This window comes from Puntigrus tetrazona, chromosome 7 (genome assembly GCF_018831695.1).
Source record: "Puntigrus tetrazona isolate hp1 chromosome 7, ASM1883169v1, whole genome shotgun sequence".
Taxonomy (NCBI): domain Eukaryota; kingdom Metazoa; phylum Chordata; class Actinopteri; order Cypriniformes; family Cyprinidae; genus Puntigrus; species Puntigrus tetrazona.
This window is the reverse complement of record NC_056705.1, coordinates 23921406-23944326: the sequence shown is the minus strand read 5'-3', so window position 1 is coordinate 23944326 and position 22921 is coordinate 23921406. Positions and strand designations below refer to the sequence as shown.

At 38.2% G+C, this 22921-nt stretch overlaps 1 protein-coding gene across 3 annotated transcripts in view; it reads left to right on the top strand.

Moving 5' to 3' along the window:
• Positions 1–22921, top strand: part of smarcd3b (SWI/SNF related, matrix associated, actin dependent regulator of chromatin, subfamily d, member 3b) — a 30183-nt gene that overhangs the window by 2246 nt on the left and 5016 nt on the right. The window contains exons 1-10 of one of the 3 annotated variants that reach the window (XM_043245673.1): positions 8212–8808; positions 14486–14676; positions 17208–17297; positions 18502–18544; positions 19225–19347; positions 19742–19864; positions 21287–21382; positions 21640–21741; positions 22104–22265; positions 22468–22565. In XM_043245673.1, the coding sequence (XP_043101608.1) occupies positions 8731–8808; positions 14486–14676; positions 17208–17297; positions 18502–18544; positions 19225–19347; positions 19742–19864; positions 21287–21382; positions 21640–21741; positions 22104–22265; positions 22468–22565 (1106 nt within the window). In that variant the 5' untranslated portion in view covers positions 8212–8730. Of the gene's footprint in view, positions 1–8211; positions 8809–14485; positions 14677–17207; positions 17298–18501; positions 18545–19224; positions 19348–19741; positions 19865–21286; positions 21383–21639; positions 21742–22103; positions 22266–22467; positions 22566–22921 lie in introns of those variants that run through there. The other 2 variants (XM_043245675.1, XM_043245676.1) reach the window with 2 other exon arrangements.

The window sequence follows — 22921 nt, the reverse complement described above, 5'->3', positions numbered from 1 at the left end:
TTTATTCATACATTTAGTTTATTTTAATTATAAAAGCATGAAGAGAATACCATTTGATTAACCTTTGTCAGCTTTATTCGCAATGGCTCTGTTCATTTAATCATAAATACAGTAAACACAGTAATATTGTAAAATTTAAAAAGGCAATTTATTCTTGCTATAGCAAAGAAATTTTAATTAAGTTGTAGTCTTTCTCGTTACTCTTCCTTTTGATGAATTGGCTAAATAAATGTATTAATTTTTTTAAAAGTGTGTTTTTCATTTCCTAAATGTTTTTGCGTATGCTTTGGGGTTTTTTTAATGCAAACACAGCCTTCTGATTCGTGTAGTATCTTGTCAAAGTTTAATAGGAATATCACCGTCAACATATTTAAAAATACAATTACAATAAACAACAAATGATGACCTTAAAATAGTATACCCATGGTTTCTCAAAGGTGGGAAATTATTTCAATATTAAGTCTATTTCTGTATAAAAGACAAAATTGATTATTAAAATAGTCCATCAAATGTTTTAACGCCATTTATAGCTTTGCGTGAGAAACAGTAATTGAAGTGCAGTATTTTGTGATAAAGTGGTGTAATTTTTCATATTTAATTGCCGTTGCCGTTGACATTTAGTTGTGTTGTAAAGCTCGGTACGCTGAGAGATTTTTGTACTGTTTTTGTGCTGCGCTGTCTCTCAGCGAGACATCTGTTAAATGTTTTAACCTTTAGGGATTGTACACCGTGTGTTCAGATTAGTTTCAAAGTACTAAGTCAGTTGTTGCAAATGAGGAGATTTTTGTCGCACTAGGTTGTAGTCTGAAGTACCAAGTCGCAGGTGTGTCTTTGAGCTCGGGGCCTTGTATTCTCTCTGGAAACAATTCCAGCGAGGCCAGCAACACTTAGAATGGATCACAGAAGTTCGCTTCAGTGCCCAGCAATCTTCTGAGAGTGAGAGAAATCCCATTAGTATTCAAGGACCCACTTTTTCTAGCTGTCACACCTCAAGAGCTTTAGGGAGAATTGGCTCTTTCACAAGTGAGACTGCAGGCAGCGAGATGAAGGGATGATTATTAAATACTCGCTTTCTTTCATTCCTTTTCTTTTTCTCCTCCGCTGCCTTTCTGCAGGTCTAAATGTGAGGAATTAGAACGCTGTATTCTTGAATCGCCTCGCGTCATGCTGCCCTTTGTTCAGCTCAACAATACGTCTTCTCAGTTGTTAAGACACCTGCGGTATTTGCATCTCTGATTTATGTGCGCATTTGTGCTTCATCCAAGCCTGTTCATTTATTTGAATTTTACCTTTTATTTTTACTTCTTTATTTGTGGTGGACCCAAAAAGTGTATGAATGCCAATCTCGTTACATATTATAAAAAAATATCAAACCTATATATATAAATATATATATAGAACCACGTTATTATATTAACATTTGTCTGTTAATATAACATTTATACTGTTTTTTTAATATTAAATGTAATATATTAATGCTGTGTTATAATTTTCCACTTGTTGAACAATGATGGTTATTATTAAAAACTAAAAGATGTTTGCCTGAAGACGGACTAAATCTCTTTGATGCCCTGCTCCAATACGGCAAATCCAAACTGAGCCAATTTTTTTTGTTTTTGTTTCAATACTAGGTCACTCAGATGTCTGAGGCTTTTATGTTTATGAGATATGAACAATTGAGGGCTTGCTTATTTGGCTGGACTGGAATGCTCTTGCAGCATTGAGGCGAAACCAGCCTTTGTAAGCGCGGAAAATGTTTGCAAGGCCTCATGAAAAAGTTTGATTTGCTCATGCAAGAAGACATGGATTGCGAATGCAACCAAAAGCCAAGTAATCAGCTTACAAGGTTAGCTTTTCTCAAATGCTGTATTAATATTTATAAACGTTCTGTTTCATGGCTCAGTATAGTGTCTTATGTTATTCATAACTCTTTGCATATGCACAGTTTAACAGTGTTATGGTTTCTGTAATGCACAGATTCTATCGCCTGTCAGCTTGGACTCTGTGAGAGGTTTAGTTTTCTAGTTTGGTCCTTGACGTGTTCTTACAGTGCTTTTGTCAGTGCAGTTTATTCAGTTACGTAATATAATATGAAATAAAAGGCCACTTAAGTGTACTTAAAGAGTACCCTTTTTTAATGTTTGTTTACATACTTTTAATAGGTTCACTTTGTAATGTCAGATTAAAAGTTTTACTTTCAAGTTTAAATCATTGTTTAAATAGTATGGGGTTGTTCTGGCTATATACTTGTAAGTTGAACTGTATTATTTTATCAGTATTGGATTTAATATATTTAAATGTATTTTAAAAACCACTTATTCCAACACTACGAATGTCTAGTTTATTGTTAATTTTCTTTATATTGAACCATTGACTATAGCCATTAAACAGTATAATTGAGAGCTATCGATTTTAACATTTCAAAAATAACATAATACATAAACCCATAATAAATGTCATATTTACCTCTGCCCTTCAGCAAATAGGAAATACACAGAAATTGAATAAAGTTATGAAACACTAAAATCTAAATGAATAATATGTGAATCCTTAGCTATATAAAAGTTATTTACTCTTATTTATTTAACAGACATCACAGCGGCTGGTTATTAGGTTATTTGGCTGCTGTCACTTTAAGAGCCGCCGCTGCTGAACACGATGCAGATCTAACATGCATACACATCGTTTCATTCACGATTTAATATAAAATGATACCGGCACAGTGCACGCCGCCCTATTTATGCATGCAATTGAAGCGTGTATAACGGCTGACTGGATAGATTTTGTTTTGCCCATTATGGATAATGTAAAGTTCATATTTTGGCTTTGAGTCCCCAATAACAGGCTGACATGCAAGCATGGTCAAAAAACACTTTTATGGTCTTTTATTTTGCCTAATTTGATCAAGGACTCCCAAACAATTGGTTTAATTACAATAAGAACCCCTCTTTTGCGCGATGCTAATCTGTGTGGACTGGTCTAATTTTTTTCATTTGATCATGCCTGTAATGCCAGTGAAGAACCTCTCACTCGAGCCAACTGCATTTAATGTAAATATAAGCTATGCTACATTTTTAAATGCATTTAACATGAAGTGTTTTACAAAAAATTATCTTTGTAATATTTAAGTATGCTTTAAGTGCAGTTCCTTACAATAATAATGATCAATTCTGAAAAATAGAAGCGCATCTTAAAATACTGCAGCAGTTGTTGCAATGAAGTTGGGTTGAGTTGCCCCTAAAAACGATATGCCCCTGGTGGTATCACTGTCCTGCATGAAGGCTTTTCAGTTCAGGGCCAAACCACCCCTGTATTGATTGTTGATATTCTGATTACAGTGATTCTAGCCCTGGTCTTAATGTGTAATTACAGGTGAATTACTCAGACTTTAAGTGTGCCGCTGCTGAACTTTCTCTCCGAAACAGTCCTGGACTCAGAAGGGGCTCAGTTGTGAAGCAGGGTGGTCTGTCTGTGCTGCTTCACCCGACTACGGTTCTTTCTGGTCGTCTCTGAGACAGACTGTCTGGCTTACAGAGAGCTGACCCATTTTTATAGCGGAAAGGCTCAATATCCCATTTAGTGCTTCCCCCACCACCCGAGTAAGCGAGGGGAGGAGAGAGAGCTGAATGGCTTGTTATTGTTAATCCATACTGAATTGGCATTTGACACACGAAGTTGGTGCCTTTTAAAGCTGATTGGGTGCTTTTTGGATGTTCTGCATGTGCGTTATGCATTCAGAGGACATGAATGTTCACCTCTGCGTTGTAATATGTAGATTTAAGAGACGTTCTTTTATAGCAGGCTCAGTTCGACCCTCACTGTCTCTGGCCTCATTCTGTCCATCCTCTCTCTCTGTCCACAAACACAGAATGAGAACGAAGGATGTAGGTTACAGAGATTTTAAGTTAAAGATTTTAAAATAAAAAAAAAAGTTATCCTCACCAAGACTGAGTCGGTAGAAAAATACAGTAAAAAATACAGTAAAAGCAGTAATATTGTGAAGTTTTAAAATGAGTTTTCTTTTTTAATAGGATATATTTTCAAATGTAATATATTTCTTTATGTACTTGTAACCTTATAAATTACGTTCTTCACTGTCACTTTTGATCAATTTAATGCTTCTAAGCTTATTAAATGTATTAAGATGTCTAAAAACAACTTTTGAACAGTAGTGTATATATCATAAGGAATCAACTTAAATTAATTACGTTTTCTAGAAATAAAAATATGTAAACTACCTTTTAATCTCTTTACCTTTGTCATTAATCATGTTCAAAAGCTGCAACTATCGTCAACTAATTGATATTATTCACAATTTAAGAGAACAGTTTGTTCTGAAAATATTTTGGACCCCAAATGAACCGTTTATTTATGTTTAATAAGGATTATAAGATGATTATAAGAACAGTACTTCTCCACAATTTAGTTTTTCAGAGAGACTGAGAAAGCGATCTTGCCAGGAGCTCTGTTAGTCAGTCCATCACAAAATCCTTTCATATTTCCTCCATGAAAGTATGTTCTTAGCAATGTCTTTGTAGCAAATTTCTAGTTTCATTATTGCAGGTTTGCTTTGACTGTTATTCTCTGTTGATTTGAATGTTAAATTTGCCAGATGCTCAAACTCAAGCGCGTCGTTTGGAAGATCGGTTTAAACACATGGTACTTACTGCAGCAAATATAGCAAATAACTGAGCTTAGGTGTTATTGCTTTCACTGTAATCCAGAATCACATCAAATTTACTTTGGTCTTTAAATGAAAAGGGTAGCTTGCTTTTATTTTCAAATCGTCTGTTTGGCTTGGCTACTGATTATTTTGCCAAAGAGTGCATTTAGCCTGAAAACGGACCACCCGGGATACAAGCTTTTGATATATGAACATTCAGAAAGTTTGTATACTCGAAGAACACTGAATGAACAAAAACGGTCATATTTTCATTGGGTTATTGTGCTGCTTGTTTTACTGATATATGAAACGGTATTTTGTGATTCGTGGAATAGTTCTCAGTATTTCATGTATATTATTGTTAGATTATTGGACGAAATGTTTTTTTTAAATAGTTTTATTATATTTTAGCTATATATTTATGATTCAACGTTTCATTTTCCATGCCTAATCAGCACATAAAAGTGTGTTAAATTTACTCTTCCTCAAAAACACCCCCAGACTCACTGCTGAGGGCCAGTTCTGTGATGCCTCTACGCTGTGGCACATTGATCAGAGTCAATCGTTTCATTGGGAGGCGTATACAGACCTCTACAGGAGAAACCTAAAACTGCAGCTTGAGGTCAATCTGTCCCACCGTCTCCAACAATAGACACAAAACGCACACAATCTCTCTCCGTACCCCACACGGCTCCCCACCCCCTTCACCTCCCAGTCAATGGGACCTGAGCATTTGGCAGAGCTGTAATGGGAAAAGGGAGACTTGGTGGGGGCTCAAAGGGGTACTAAGACCACCACATCTTTTCAGCTCTTCGAGATGCCTTTGTAGAACTACATCCTTAAATGGGGTGATCAAAAGTAAAACGGGGTCACAAACGCCACACCAAACAAACTTGTTGGTTTTCTCCTAGTCTTTAAGCAGACAAAAAATGACCTCACCTGTGAAGTGTTTTTCTGTGCATTATAAGTATAGTACCTATAGGTTCTAGCTTTAGGTTTGCGTCACACATCACCACTTATCTCATCTGACCAGAAAATCACTTCCCACACCACGATTGGTCGTTATTATGATTTTTGGCAGACTGTGGAGTCCAGACATGCTTTCATTTTGAGTAACTGTTTCCTTTGTGCCACTCTCCCATAAAGTCCTGTGCTGCACAGAGATATGTTTGACTGATGCACCCTATCCTCAGTCTCTCTGGATCTTTTATCAACGTCCTTCTCATTGATCCCGTAGAGTCCTGATGAATGACCTTAAGACACTTCATGATTATTCACACAACACACAATGACCGCTTGTAACCAAACCTTTGGGTATTTGTCCTAATTTAGGCATTTGGTTTGGGTTTTAGAAAGGTGTTTAGTCTTTGTATTCCAGCTCTCCATCAGAATCATAGCATGAATATTGGTATTGATTTATTAGACAATGTGGTCATCATTTTTGTGATTCACAGCTTGTAGCCAGTAGTTTGTCAGTTATGTCCTTGTTAGGGCAATTTCTCTACATCTGTGTAAACTTAATCACACTGAATGTTTATTTAAACAGCATTTTATGTTGTTTTTAAATGTCAAAAACAGCTCTAACAAATTGACTTCAGTGTAAATACCAGAAAAAATTAAATCCAGTTTAACGGCCTATCAAGCTCTCGATGCATTATTTAACAGTTATCTGACACTTTAATCATTTTAACATGATCCTACATCATTTTGGAATAATTTGTGGTTTTGTATGATTTGAGTGTTATTGCCTAAAAAACAAAAATGAAATGAAATGAAAATGAAATATCATTTAAAACACCTCATGAATAATTTAGCATTCATTGCTCTTTTTGAGTTCGGCAAATGGGAAGTCAAGGGGGATGGGAGACGGCTTGTGGCTGGGAGGATTTTTTTGTGGTAAGCCTCCTCCATAAAGCTATTTTCAGAGACCTGCAATTAGTGACAGTTTTTAAGTAAAATGTATTTAACAATTTCACTTAAAACAAATACTGATTAATGAACTTTCTTTCTTTGTTCTTGGAAGAAAATACATTTTAAGAACCAAAAAAACAACCAATATTTAGGTTAGAGGTCAACAAATAAGTGTTTTTCAGTGCTCACTTTTTAAATGATTACCCTCAGTTATATATATATATATATATATATATATATATATATATATATATATATATATATATATATATATATATATATATATATATATATATATATATGCTTAAATATGCTCAATTTCAGAATTTTAATTTTTAGGTGAACCTTTTTAACAAAGAAAATCTTTATTTTTGAAGTTGTTTTTGATTGTGTTAAAACAGATGTGGGAAATCTGACATAAAAAAAAAATTGAAATTAGTAACATCAGTCAGTGTTTGTAAGTTTGTAAGGACTGATTAAATGGGCTGTGATTAAAGTGCTGAGAAATAAAGACAAGCAAATGTAATAACGTGCAAATGAGCAGTAGAGAAAATACCACATAGAAACAGTATTTCCAGTTCAGAAAACTTAAACTAGGAAAATATGGTTAATATTTGTTATATCTGGATTGATCATTCACATGCTTTACTCCACAGTGACCGAGTAACTGGTCTGATATTATTAGTACTGAGAAAAGTGGCAGGTAACACTTGTGTGCTCTGTGTGTAGAAGCAGCTCAGACAGTTTTATAAAGATGTGGATGGTAGAGAATATTTTGTTAGTTTAAAGTCATGGGGAAATCGGGCAATCAACATTTGAGGAACATCAGATGAGTAACGGAGCGAGACAGAAAGTGAATCAGAATCTAAATCAGATTTAGGAATTTGTCTTGAATCGTCTAGTACACACACCAAAAAAAACTAAACAAGAAAACAGATAATAAACGGGGGAAGCGTGCAACTGACTCCTTATTCTGGCCTCTGATTTAGTTGATAGTTGATTACAATAAAAGTCCATAGATGTTGCCCTCGGTTCATACTGCTGTTAACACTTGCGATAATGAAGAATACAACAAATGAAAAGTAAAAATTGTACTAAAATTAGCTTTTTGATCAGGCTTATATATGTGTAGGTTCAGTAATTTGGAGAAAGCAAATAGCCGGAGAAAAATACTACTTTTAGAAGAACATTCGGAGGCTCTACATATGTACACAATATACATTATAGACTAAATATATTTTTTGAAAGTGTAGTATTGTATATTGCACTTTTTTTGCACAATGGGAAGATCCTGGAGTTATCGCCGATGGTGAGTAATGGCATTAAACCCCACATTTTTAACAGCATAATCCATTAATACAGAAAAATGTATCCGAAAGAAAAGGAAGATCAGTAAGTCACCGAAGGTATTAGTATTTAATTGCGTCGGGCAATATGACAGGTAGAGTAAAAATAATCGGCCTTCGGTGCTCTCTGAGCCTGCTTTATTTCCTCCTCGGTCTAAAAACGGGCAGCTTTTCCTCACCGCTGCTGCTTTAAGAAACCTCCCTCCATTTTTTGAGAATGAGCAGCGTATTCCAAGCATTGCTGGGTTTGACTGCAGCAAAGGACGGGAGAGAAAGCACTAGTGAAGGCAGAGGAGGAGGGGTTTGGTTAGCGGCGAGACGAACTGCACCGCAGCGGGGCTGCGAGCGACCAGTCAGCGAGCATTCCCTTATCTACCAATGGAATGCAACAGCTGCAGCAGCCTGTGAGCGTGTGCGCTTTCCAGTCGGTGTGTTTGTAAAAGGGGGAGGGGGGGACGGTCATGGTGGGCCGGCAGGAACCCCCCTGAAAGACCCCCAACTCTCAACCCCCCACGTTCTCTCGCAGCCGGGCTCCTGAAAGGCAGCGCAACCAAACGCGAGCGTGAGAGACACACAGAGAGAGAGAGAGAGCGAGAGACTCGACAGGGCAGCACGCTCCGAGACGGAGAGAGAGAGAGAGAGAGAGAGAGAGAGAGAGAGAGAGAGAGAGAAAGCAGAAAGTAAGGGAAGTGGAGCGGGGAGCCTCGGAAGGGGGTTGAGGAGGTGAGCGAAGGGTGAAAAGGAAGAGAGGCGAGGGAGAGGGAAAGACAAAAGCGAGGGAGAACCAGAGTGGAGGGAGACCAGAGGGAAATGGCTTCGGAGGAGACCGCTGGAGGAGCTCGCAAAGCCACCAAGAGCAAACTATTTGAGTTCCTCGTCCATGGAGTGGTACGTACCCTCTCGGCGCCCGCGCGCGCGTGTGTGTGTGTGTGTGTGTGTGTGTGTGTGTGTGTGTGTGTGTGTGTGAGAGAGAGAGAGAGAGAGAGAGCGAGAGCTCAGCTACAGACACAGCCCGTGCGTTTGACTGATAGCGGAGAACGGTGTCTATGTGAAGGTTATTTCCAGTCCTCCGGATCCCGGCTCCTCGCCGCTCTTCTTTTTGAAGCGGAGGTGAACGAGGGAGATGAGCGTGTAAGAGGGGACGGGAAAAAAACAGCGAGACTGATCGGCGAACGTGAAAGAAAGGCCAAAGGTAGCCACTTTGGTCACTGGAGGCTGCATGCGTTTGGCAGCGTGCCTGAGGTGACGGGCGCTTTCATTCAAAACACGAGCCGCTCCGTTACTCAACACACTGTTATTACAACTCCAGGAACGCGTCGAGTGCTTCGGAGAACGTCTCCTGTGCAGACTGGCGTGTCTGTTGTCATGTCATTCATTAAAAATGCGAGCTAGTCTTAGAGCCAAAGCGTGCACTAGTAGCGAGTAGTAATTATTACTACTAATAGCGCTGTGACACGGACCGCTGTTTCCCGTGTGACACTGTTCAGGGTTTGATGCAGGAGAGGCTGTGAAGATCCACTTATTGTCTAAACCTTTGTGTACATACAGTACAGTAGCGGTGTAATCTTTTATTTATGATTAGCAGGGCTTTGTCTAGCCAGAGCAGATCAATCTGAAGTAAAAAGCAGTTTGTAGAGGAGTGAACGTAACGCACAAAACTGCATTTTCGTTCTTTGTTGCTTTTTGTTGTCTGTCATTGCTTTTTGTGCATTTCTTGTGCACTGTATTTTTATGCTTTATATGATTTCTTGTTTCTGTAAAGCCCCACTGGGTTTTTAAACGGTGCTATGTTAATAATAAGTATTATTTAATTATGCATTTCCGAAGAACATCATGAGTTGGTGTCTATGATTGTTCCTATTTGCTTTTGAGTGTTCGTGTTTTTAGTATGTCATTCCTTCGTTTTCCTTTAAAAGTTTAGCCTCTAAAGGATGCATGAAGATTTAAAGGATGCATTCAGTTGACGAAAAAATGACAGTAAAGGCATTATAACAGATTATGCTAAATTAATGCTTTTTATTTTCTTTGGACGAGGAATGCTATAAATGTATCTCCACAAAAACGTGTATAATAATATTACCCACAGCGTATCAGAATGATTTCTGAAGGATCGTGTGATATTGAAATGACATCTTAAAAATATATTAAAATAGTAAACAGTTAAATGAAATTTTTTACAATTGTATTGTTTTTGCTTTGTTTTTAAAAACTGCAATCACAAGAGACTTTTATCCAAAACAAAAACAAACCTTTTAATGAATAATGAGTTCCTGGGTTAATAGTTAATTCTGGCGTGTGCTTCTTGTATTTTCTTTTGTAACTGAAGACTTTTTCACTTTCAGTAAGGTCTTGGTTTGCTTCATAAACGACCTTCTGTTCACTATTTGCCTCGGTTCTGCATTAAGCTGCTTAAACTTCACATAACAACACATAAATGCTGAGTTTGGATGATGAATGAAGAAAATGATGGTGTTGCCTCTGCAGACTAATTAACCTTGACGAAGCACTGATTGTTCCTGGGCAAATGTTTCCCGCTCCTTATTTTGGCTTCATCTCCTTTTATGTCCTCTCCTATGCCTGTGTTCTCCTCCTCTGTGTCTACTGTGCTTCTTTCTGGACTCGCGTATTCTCTGAATCACCCTAGCCTGACCTTTTCTATAGTTCACCTTGCTGCACTCAGTCTGAAGCCTGGCGCACGAAAGTTATACTGTATATTCTTTGTTACGTGACATTGTATGTTTGAACTGCGAGAATGTGGTGGTTCAGCCTTGTTTCCAAGGCAAGGAACAGTACGTGCACGTCAAGGTTTGCAATTAAGTAACGGTTTAGCTAGCATGAGTGAAATGAGGTTATTTTTGGAGAAAAGAAAATCTGTAGCCAATACTGTACAGTAACTGTAACCATCTATTGTTTTTGAAATTTGCTTGATATATATAGTTTCAGTGTTTCTCTAATAGACATCACTGGTGATCTGTTTTATTTGCTCCTTCTCTGTCAGGCACAAAATAAAAAAACACAGCCTCGGTTAATGACAGACTCGGTCTTACTGTGTAACCGTGTGGATAAATAAAGATGACCTAAAGGTCGTTTCACTCTAGGAGCGGAAACTCTCTTTCTAGTTCACTTTAAACAAAGCAAACTTATACCATGGTAAAATACAGTGAGATAAGGGATAGCAGTATTTTTACCCGTTGCGTATGTGTTGTACCGTAATACACCGTTTGAAAATAACAAAACAATAGGTCCAACCATTACGACTTTTACCCTGTTTTGTTTGTTGCTTCAAAGAAACATTGCAGTATTGTTTTGAAAGCAGTGTACCTGTAAATGAATGTCATTCTGAACGTCATGTTTATATTAGTCCTAAACTTTGCTATCAGACTAACATATAAGTTTATAAGACATAGGCAAGGTGTAAATAAACACACACAATTGGATTCGAGGGTTTATGCAGAATGTTGCTATTGCAATAGTAAGCGCCCACTGAATTGAAACAATGTCATTTAAAGCAGTCTCGGTGTGATGGACTGAGGTGTTTACTTGAAAAATTTTCGGTTTGATTATTCGTCGCTGTGTAGCTCATGGAAAGCACTGGAGTCAAATAATGTCGTCTGTCCAATCAGATGTCTGTGCAGTCGTCATATTAACAGCGAGCAAAGAAACTCCAGAGGGACGAGCGCGTTCCTGAGCAAAAAGTTGTTGTTTATCAGCAGGAATCGAGCAGAAGTGCTCATCAGTCAAAGCTGATTGACAGCACAAACACCGCCACTGTCTCTGAAGTGCAAATCCACTTGGTGTGACTGCTGGAAAATATTCCAAATAAAATGTTTTCCTTCCTACCTGCATCCAAATTTATATTCAAAGTGGTTTGTGAACAAAGCAGCCACGCAGAGAGAGACAGCAAAGGACAGTAATTGTTTAAACTATTTTAAGTGGTACATTTCAGGACTATTGAAATGTTCAGCTTTTTGTTCGCGAGCGACCCGCTACTCTGATAACAAGAGGAATCTGATGAAAGGCTCTTTTATTTCTCTCCAGCTATCAAACATGATCATTTTTCCCGCTGGTCAGTTTCTCCTGCGTTAATGTGACAGCAAGACAGCTCAACAGCAGACAAAGAAAGTTAAAAGCTTCCGGCTGAGAGGCAGAGAAAGTGTTTATCTGCAGCATTCAGGGAATAACAGAAATGTTACACCTGCGAGTGTGTGTGTGTGTGGCCTTATCGAATGCTAAACATCTCATTGTAAGTCATTGTCTTTCATTAGCCTGCAACTCAATGCTCTCTGCACAGCCTGCTCTCATTTCACAACAGTCTAGAGTTCACTTCATCAATCTCCCAACCTGCAGACATAACACAGCTCTAGCCCACGTGAACTCCGTCATTAGTGGGTACATCACAATCACTTCCTTTGTATAAATTAAACACAAAATCAGCAGTTAGTTGTTACTCTCACACATTTGTTCCACATTCCACATCTGCAGCAGTTCAGTGTGAGCCCTTCCTGTTTAAGCGAAGTGCACAGGAGAGGTTTCTCACACCGCAGCCACAAGGTGAAAGTAATCGTGTTTAACATAACTATGTCAAATGCTTACTTCACACCATTAGAACAGACACACGATGCATTTTTGCGTTGGAAAACACAAAATGCAGTCAGTAGGGTTTCGAGTCTTTTTAAACGTTGAGCTCATTTCAGATCGAACGCTGCAGTTTTTTTCCAACGCTGTGTCATGTGTGCGAAAGACTTGAGTGCAACTTAAAATCACATCTGTCTGATGCATATTTACATAGAAAAACAATGAAAAGCAACACAATACACTGAAAAAATGCTTATTTTGTTCTGAACCAGCCTTAAGAAATGATCTTTCAGGCGTACAGTAATGACCCTTCACTAAGCTCCGTCCCCAGACAAGCTTTACAGAATAACTGGAGATATTCAGAAACATTGGTGATTTTGAGGAAATTCTGTTTACAAATTGGTAAAAATTTAACTTTTGAGACGATAAATCCAAATTTAAGGAAATAGTTTGGTGTGAATGATTAATAAGCATTATCAGATATACACAGAGGCTATGATTCCAGTTGATCGATCAGTTTTATACACTTGATTTTCACACATTCTGTTCTCACATCTATCACTGTATCTGACTGACGTTTCTGTTCCTTCAGCCAGTCTTTGTTCTTTGATAGGACTTTAGTTATTCTCATTGAACTCATTGTCCTCTCATTATGACTTCACAAGGTCATGGAGTGTACACTTCATGCAGTACATTTGTCTATTTTTGTCTGATCGGAGTTTCCTCCACCTGCTCTTTTGACCACTGTCTGTGTATTTGTGTGTTTTCTCTCTTGCTCCACGCCGTACCTTTGACATGCTTTCAAATTACCCGTCCACTTTCCCTGCCAGCACCATGATCCTAACCTTCTGCTTTCTTCTGTCTTTCTAAAGAAAATCCTGTCTGCTGCTATCATTAACCTATTTCTATCCTGTCCATCTTATTGTCTTTCTTCTTCGTGTTGTGTACTATCATAGCAAACTTTCTTTCATCCATCAGTTGTAATGTCTCACTCCTTCACTCCCTGCGCACCCATCAAGTCTGTCACTCTCAATAACATCTTCATTTGTCTTGTCTTGGCAGCCATATATTGGAGCCTGTATTATATCACTATAATATATTATCAATTACTTCAGCAGATAGCCGTAAGCAGCAGCAAGAAAAAAAATATCCGCAGTAATAGTCACTCTGATTTTGACCCAAACATCATAACCATTATTTGATGTGTTCCCAGTCGTATAATTAGCCAAGAAAAAATTTCTCCAGTATTTTCTGGAGATAAATATTTTTTCATATCCTGTTCATGACATGTTTCAAAGCAGCTACATCTCTAGCATCTCTTTAATATGTGGTGTATCTCTGTATTTGATGCTAAATTTATATTACTCTGGCAGTATGTTATACAACATACTGGCAGCATCATTTTTATTAGTTTGTCTGGATTTATTTATTTATTGACCAGTTCAGTTCAATAGTGAACAATACCTGTAATATGATCTCAATAAATAAAGGTTGTCTCAGTGTTATTTGTCCAGTAAAACCATGCGTATTCTGTTGTAATTAGAGTAGCACCATAACTAATGCCATTAAACTGCATCTAAAAGTTAAATAGCATGAGTTTGTATCAGACAAAGTTTAAAACACTCACCATCTGTTCTCCAGAGAGAGACGCTTGTAGCGTTTACTCTTTCAAAGTCATTTGTTCATTGTCCTGAACTGCTGTATGTGTGACCTTTTGTGCGTGGTGTCACAAGTGTTGAATAGATTGCTCTTGAGTTGTGTGTGCAGTTGCTGCTGCTGTTAAAGAAAGCAACAGCTGCTGCTGTACCAGAAAGTTATCGTAGGTCTAACAGTGGCGGATATTTACTTCTTCACTTTAACCTGAACACAAATATGCCCATATTCTTTTAACTTTTCATACTTTTCTTTTACGTCAAAAAAACTTTTTCTTCAAGTTCGTTTCTTATGTCCTTCTTTTTACTGTCACCTTTTTTTTTTTTTTTTTATACAGCGGCCCGGTATGCCATCAGGAGCACGAATGCCTCACCAGGGGGCCCCAATGGGGCCTCCAGGGCCACCATTTGGAGGAAGCCCTGCTGTCCGGCCCGGACTCACCAATCAGGCCATGGAAGCCAGTCGTAAACGTCCCGCTCCTTCACAGCAGCAGATTCAGCAGCAGGCCGTACAGAATCGAAACAGGAAGTGAGTATAATGTGACACACACTAACGATCAGGAACCCACATAAAAATGGATAGAGAAAATTTAATAACAAGGACCTGGAGGATGTCTCTTAATGTAGGTTGTAGACTTGTGTAGAATTTTGAAATTGTGAACTCGCTTTAAAGCAATGATGCAAAACGTATTATCAAAAGATAAATGCACTGACAGGTTTCCCATTTTTTTCTACCTGTTTTCTTTCATCACTCAAATGAATGAAGGAATATAAGAAATAAATCATTAACCCTTTAATGATGTTAAAGTTATTCTGGATGGACCTTTATCGCTGCGTAATTGATTATCGGAAGTGCCTGTCCTATTGATTCTTGCCGTTATTTATATTTTCAATACGCTGTAATCACCTGGTTGAATAAAAGCCTGTTAAAATGAGCATGATTGCAATGCTCATTTAAATAGTGACTGCGATTCATTGTGTGCAAGACTTGATGAATAAGATCAGAATGAACTTGTTTTTTATTATATCAGTAAGAGAAAAGCTTTGTTAATGAAAAGGTTAACTTGCCTGCGGTATGTTATTTGGGAGATAAATTGATTTATTCAGTTTGCACATTTGGAAGGGAAATATATTAGTAGGAACATTTCAGCAGGTGATATGTGAAGTAGGCCTAAACATCCTCGAAAGCATACATTACTCCACGTGAACGTGCTCCCGGTTAATAGTTTAGAAGGACCATAATTCATCCCACGCGTCTCATTCATGTTGAGTCAGGCAGTTTTTGGTTGTGTAGAATAAAAGCAGCCAGGTACGCGGCATTAATACCAGTGAAAGAAAGGAAAGAGAGGATTCTCCCATTAGTTTTGGCTGGGTTGCGATGGGACACTGCTTCACTTACCATTGCGTAACCTTTGTGGTTACTTTAACAACCAAAATGTTCTGTTATCGATTTACTGATGTTGCTCCTTCTGTGTAACACAAAAGAATATATTTTGAAGGCAGTTGGTAACCAAAATGTTTTGATGATCATTAATTTTCATTGTATGGACAAAAAAAAACATTTCTCACAATCTTGTCCTTTACACAGTCTACTCCTTTAACCTGGCTCAGGTTTTTCACACTAAGCACCAAACACTCTTGTATGAATCCCTGGGGGCTGAAAGGGACATGTTTACTGTATTCCTATAACATACAATACAGAAACACTGGAAATGAAGTGTTCAATACAGTCAGAGCTGAATGAGTTTTGATTGATGAGTATGTAGATGGTCTCTGTAGCTTTGATGGTTGTGTGGGAAGACACGGTTCTTCCTCTGACAAGACCTGTTTCAGCAGAACAGCCCGATCCTGTTTGACATAAGATTTGATTACATGCATCTTAATGGGAAGCAAAAGAACGTGCAAAAAATACCAATCAGCTGTTAACAATAAAATGATTATGGCTGTATTGACATAGACTTTTATGAGTCTTTTCTAGTCTTACACAGGTGCAAAATAATAAAACAATGTCTTTCGTGTTTTTTACAATTTTTTGTCCTAACCAAGCACAACAAAAGTCAGGACACCTTGTCTTTTACTGGATTTCTGTTTGGTTGTTAGGTCTGTGTCACAGTTTCAGTGTCCAAACTCTCCTTCAGATACCAAAACAAAAATATGAATATGCTAATATACACTTACGCTTGTGCTATAGTGCTACTGAAAGATCATGATCCTAACCTTCTGGAGTCTCATTAACCAGACAGTGTTTCATCATTTCTGAATTGTCAAAATATTGGTGTCTGGTGTCACAGAGCAGCTTCACTTTCGGCGTGAAGAAATAAATGACTTGCTACTGGAATATGTTTAGGACATTGTGTTATTTTCATCACATGTTTATCTCTTCTGATTAAATTTTTCACAGTTTGTTCTTGGTGCCATTTGGTGGCTGTTTTTGATCAGATATGACCCAAGTTCCTCCGTTGTAAATTTCAGAAAATTCCCAGAGGTTTTAAATGGGGTCACTCTGTGGTCTTGTTTCACAAATCTCTGCGACATGTGTCTCAGTTTGTACAGTAATCTGATCTGTGAAGTCTTCAGTGTGCTGGCCAATCATCTGACTGTGCTGTTGTGACAGAAAGGGGCCAATCACTGAGATATATTTTATATAATATTTATTCCTACATTTTTTTTGGTTCTCTGTCTCTCTCTTTCTCTCTCTCTCTCTGTGTCCTCCCTGAATCAGCTTCATTGATTCACATACTTGCTCATTCTGTCTGTCGACCTTGTCCGACACATTAGTGTAACATTATCTTGCATTGTCTAGAGCCCTCCTGTCTCACATCAGACTAATCAATGCACCGGTTGTGTGTGTAATAACCACACATGGCGTATCAGATCCTTTTCCTCTTCTTCTGCCGTTTCTTGTACAACTCCCCATGTTGTCTGTTTTGTGTATTTGACTTTTTGAAATGTGTCCCCAACATATTCAGCAATCCTAAACTTGCATACACACTCATGCACTTGCAACACATACAAACACACTCAGTACCCTCTAATGAAGGACCCTTCGAATGCCATCAGGAAGCCTGTTGGATTTCCTGGACCAAATGAGATGCCAGGGAGACAGATGGACATGAGAGAGGCCCAATCAGATCCCACACTCGGATCAAAGTAGGAGTTTATTCTGCTGCATGATGGATTCACACATTTGATCCCACCCTTGTCCTGAGCCTTGACCCCTTTACCCTGGCACATCTTGCCTCCAAAGACAAATCCCTAATAAGGATTACCCCTTCACCTCTGATTAATGTTTGATGGTCATCAAAGATTTTTCCTTTGTAGAGCAATTGTTTGATTTATTAAGTTACAGATCAGCTGATGTCAGACATCATGTTAGTCATGTCATAAGACCTAACATGGCATTTGAGTCAAAGACATTAGAAAATCAAAGGTATTATGTTAATATATTAAGGTTGAAGTGACTTTACTTGGATTTAGCATGAATGCGCTTGCATGTCCCGTTGCATGGCATGATTGCAGTATGTGAGAGCTTGTTTTCACACTAAAGAGTTGACACCAAATGTTTTCACAAATAACTAAACTCTTTAATAACTAAACATTTCTATAAGTAACTAAACCATTAATAATTCAGTTTGACTGATCTGTGCGTTTTAGTTGGTTGATTAAATACATTAAAATGGTGTAGTGTGCAGATATTTTTATTTAATTTACATTTTTTGTATACAAATACTAACTAGTTCTACCCAGATGTTTACCATGGAATAACAAAAATATTAGTTGGTCATTGTTTCACAGTGTTTGTTTTGGTGATGGTCACCTGTTTAGATCCTGCTTTTGAGTGTACAAATCTTTTTTCTATGAGGAGAAATGAAAACATGCCAAAGTGATAGTTTGTAGGACCAATTATTATTTGCTTTCACAGGTAATAGCACAAGCAGCTCTCTCAACTAGCAGTTTTGCGCGAAAGAACACCAAAACAATGTTACCTGCTGTTCTCAAAGAAACCGAAGAGCATTCATATGTGAGCACAGATATACATTGGCGTATTGGCACACCTGTCTGCACATCATGAGCAGGTCCTATGAATCACTGCTGCTTTCCAAGCTTTAACTTATGAAGTTTGAGCAGTAACGATTCTAGCTGATTCTAGTAACGTCCTCTGTGCCAATGGTTGCCAGCACCATCTGGGCTGGCGTCGCGTGCACACACACTCCCACACCGTCTTTCCCGCATCCTGGACCAGCCCCAGAATTTTAGCAGATGTCCCGGGTGCTCCACTGTCAGTCTCCATAGTAACATCTTGGGTTTTTTTCTGCCTTTCCTCTCCATTTCCCCTTTCTCCCTCTTTCTGCAGTGCCAAGAGGAGGAAGATGGCTGATAAGATCCTTCCACAAAGGGTGAGTAAGAGATCTGAGCCTTTTCATTGCTTTCATTGGTTTAGCTGGGGGTTTTTGTGTGTGTGCAAATGTGCACTGATGAAGATGCACGGTGTGCGTGTCTGTTCTCTGCCTTGGCCTTTTAGAGCAAGCGATACGGTAGACAGAAATGTTTTGGAGGGCTTTTGCTTTCAGTAATTGTCACCTCATCCAGACAATGCAGATATAGTCTGCACTGACAGCAGGTCATTTTTAAACATATATTGTAAAATCTTTTCTATTTTTTCTACATAATATCTTGCTCTAGTTAATGTCAGCTTGCAGTTGTATATTATATTCGAAGATATTGTATTACTTTAATATACAATCTAAAATATAAGACATGGTGATGGCAGAGACATGGGTGATGGCTGTTGCTGCAAGTCATTTTTGAAACATTGTATATGAATGGTTCTGTTCTTAGTTTTTTATAGTCACTGTGTCACTATAAGCTGGTTGTTTTGGATAAGATAAGGAGCATTATGTGTGTGTTATCAGGCCTTATAGAAAGATACAACTCCAGCAGAGATGCCAGACGCATTAGTCATTGACGAAGCACTCAGACTATCGTACACAGAACAAGGGAAATAATTAGGATAGTTTGGATTTCTTTACCAGTGTCCCCATCTGCAAAATGAAGTTTCATTGAATTTCTTTTTCAGATTCGTGAGCTTGTTCCGGAGTCACAGGCGTATATGGATCTGTTGGCATTCGAGCGCAAATTAGACCAGACCATAATGCGCAAACGGGTGGACATTCAAGAAGCACTTAAGAGACCCATGAAGGTATTTCCCATCCTTACAATCCATAATTTTTTTTTGTGTGGACAGATTGTATGTGTTTGCACGTATACATTTGTTAACCTGTGTATCAGACGATTTCAAGCAGGCATAAGAAACCTTGGAACAAGCATTTTCACCTGCAGTCTAGTCATCTTTTATTGAACCATTTGCTTGCATAAATCAGCAGGATGAGACACCAAACAACTTAAATGAGCACACTCTGAGCCTGGTACCATTATTCAGAGTGTTCTCATATTTTACCACTTATCAGCTTGAAAGTATTTTTTCCAACATAATGCCTCTGTGTTTTTGTGAGCATGCAGGACTAATATCTTCATTCAATCCTCCAGATGATAAATATCCTGACTTACTTAATTCCTATTTTTTCTATTTGAAGCAAAAGCGAAAACTGCGTCTCTACATCTCCAACACATTTAACCCTGCCAAGCCCGATGCAGAGGACTCTGAAGGAAGCATTGCATCCTGGGAGCTACGTGTGGAGGGCAAACTGCTGGATGATGTGAGTCACTTAAAGCAATAATTGCACAACACAGATATTTTAAAACCTTTGCTTTGAAACCCACATTTGCTGGTGCTCGATTTGCTGCTTTTATTGGGAAAAAGTATGACTTTTGTATCGCTAATAACTGTCTGCAGAGTTTGATCGTGTGCTTTTTGTTTCTGACATCATACCTTGTGAATGGCAGCTATGTGCATTTTGAACTAGTGAGGTTAAATTTACTCTCCCAGGCTCCACGTCTTGACCACAGACATGTGCCTCACTTACCAGTGAGATCACTTCCCAGCCTCCATCCAAACATATGTGCCAGATAGTTCTGTCGGTCCATTGACTTGGGCTGTTTTTCCTTACTCTGCTCTTTTGATAGTTATATGCCATGCACCCTTTTAACCAACAATATTCTCGGTTAATTACATCTGTAACTCTGTCGAATGCCTTTGTGGCACGAGGAAAATTCATCTTAAAAAGAATGCACCTAATGGCGGTGTAGCAGGCAAGTGTACATCATTTAGTATAAATGTTCAAGTTAGGCAGCGATCACACTTTCAAAGTGCATAAATCATGAATATTATTCATGCGTCACACAGGTTTGAAAGAATCATTTACCTTGTGCATGGTTTGACTTTGATACACCAGGAGGGAACGTGATGTACCTATTCATGAAGTGCTGTTTACGTGCAGTGGAACCCACCACAGAATTACTTTAGTAACAAATAATCAGACATTACCAGAAAATGTTCTTTTTTTAAATGAAGGTTAAGCTAATTTGCCCGTTGTAACGTAATTCTGTATTGCACAATTCTATTTTATGTCTTCAACCTTAAATCTGTTTAATGGTTTCCATCAATATGATTAAATAGAACTTAACTAGTTAAAGTTGAAGCTCATTGCAATGTTGTTTTTACTCAGGCACGGTCTATTTGTCTCAAGCCACAAAGGCACTGGAGCATGGCTAAGCATGCAAAAAGCGTTTAGTTTTACTTTGTGATCTGAAATACCTGCTAATGTCCCGGTTGATTCATGCAGCTGCAGCTGAAGCATGAGGATGAAATTCTTAAGAGTTTACACATTGCAGCGTAAATCCAGCCTCTCGGGTCAGTCTCTAACCAAGACCCGTTTAGCTAATACACTTGAGGCATGCTTTTCCATGCCCAAAGAAATGAAACTAGTACTTATTGATGATAGCTTGAAGGACTCATGCCGTCTCTGGGCTGAAAGGAATGTTGTCCTGCTCAGCAAATCACCCACCAGTATGCCACATTTGAAATGAACATTTAGCTCTTTCTCTTCATGGAAAGTCTACCAGGAAACTTTATGATGTGGTGTAAAGTTCTGGTTTTCCAACAAAGTCTTCATCCCTGAAACTGGATAGTTTGCTTAGTGACACACACTGAAAACAGCATTCATTTTTTTCTTGCACAGCCGGGAAAGATGAAGAGGAAGTTCTCCTCATTCTTCAAGAGTCTGGTGATTGAGCTTGACAAAGACCTTTATGGCCCTGATAACCACTTGGTCGAGGTTGGTCTTTGATTTCCTGCTTATCACTCTAAAATAGCAGTGAAACCATTTTTGTTCATATTGTAAATTCTTAAAACAGAAACACAGTAAATATCTTATTTTTTAACTGCATTTATGTCCTGCAGACACTGTATTTCTCAGTATATTTCATATAAACATACAAGATAGCATTTTGTTTAGTGCAGATGTGTAATGACTGTCATTCAGCTTATTGTTCTACTCCATCATGGCAGTTCAGTTTCTTTTTTCTGCTGCAGTGGCATCGTACCCAAACCACTCAGGAGACTGATGGTTTCCAGGTGAAGAGGCCTGGAGATGTGAACGTGCGCTGCACACTGCTGTTAATGCTAGATTACCAGGTAATGGCCACAAAATACATCCGTACATAATGTTTCCTCATATGTTAACTGAAGACTACTGATCAAGAACTGCAACATGATGCAAAATGTGCTTGTATAATTTCTTAAATCCTTGAGTTTCACTGAAGTAATAGGTGGCTGTCACATATTTGAGTATATTAGAACCGAGTAGCAGGTCGTGTTGTGACGCTTTACTTTGTGACGGTCAAAATAGATAAATATTTGAAACTTATTAATGTATTAAATTATTAATAGCTAATTAAATGTAAGCATGTGTCTATACTCTGAAAAGAGGATGGAGCACACTAAAAGTGACTGAAAAGCATTATTTATCTGAGAGCTCTGTTGTGCTCTGTGTGCAGCCGCCTCAGTTTAAACTGGACCCGCGTCTGGCTCGTCTGCTGGGAATACACACACAGACTCGCTCCAGTATCATCCAGGCCCTCTGGCAGTATGTCAAAACTAACAAACTGCAGGACTCGCATGACAAGGAGTACATAAATTGTGACAAGTACTTCCAACAGGTACGCAGGAATCACTGATTAACATTCATCACAGTTTGTCATTTAATGAATGAATCAACCTCACTTAAAACCCTGTAACGTAGTCGATATTTCAAATAACACTGCTGAAGTTCATAGAAACACACAATGGAATTATTATGTGAAGCCAGTATACTGTATTTTAATCAAACCTTTTGTATTTCTGTCTCGTCTCCTCTCGCAGATCTTCGACTGTCCGCGTCTGAAGTTCTCTGAAATTCCACAGCGCCTCACCAACCTCTTACTTCCCCCCGACCCTATTGTCATCAATCACATCATTAGGTTTGGATGCTTGTCTACTTGGGTTTTTTTTTTTATTATTGTGTCATACGTATTGCATACTGCATCTACTAAAAGATCATACACACATCTGCTCAAATGTTTGGGGTCACACTTTTAATTGATCAAAACAGTTACATATTATTGCAAGTGGTTTCTATTACAAATATATTGCTAAAACTGTAGTAACCTTTATTATTTTGAACTTCCTACTCATCAAGAAAACTTGAAAAATGAGTCACCATATTAACAGGAAACAGGAATAATTGCTGCTGAAATTCAGCTTTACCATAACATGAATACGTAACATTTTATAATATATTTAAAAAGAAAACTTCAAATATTTTAAATATGAAAAA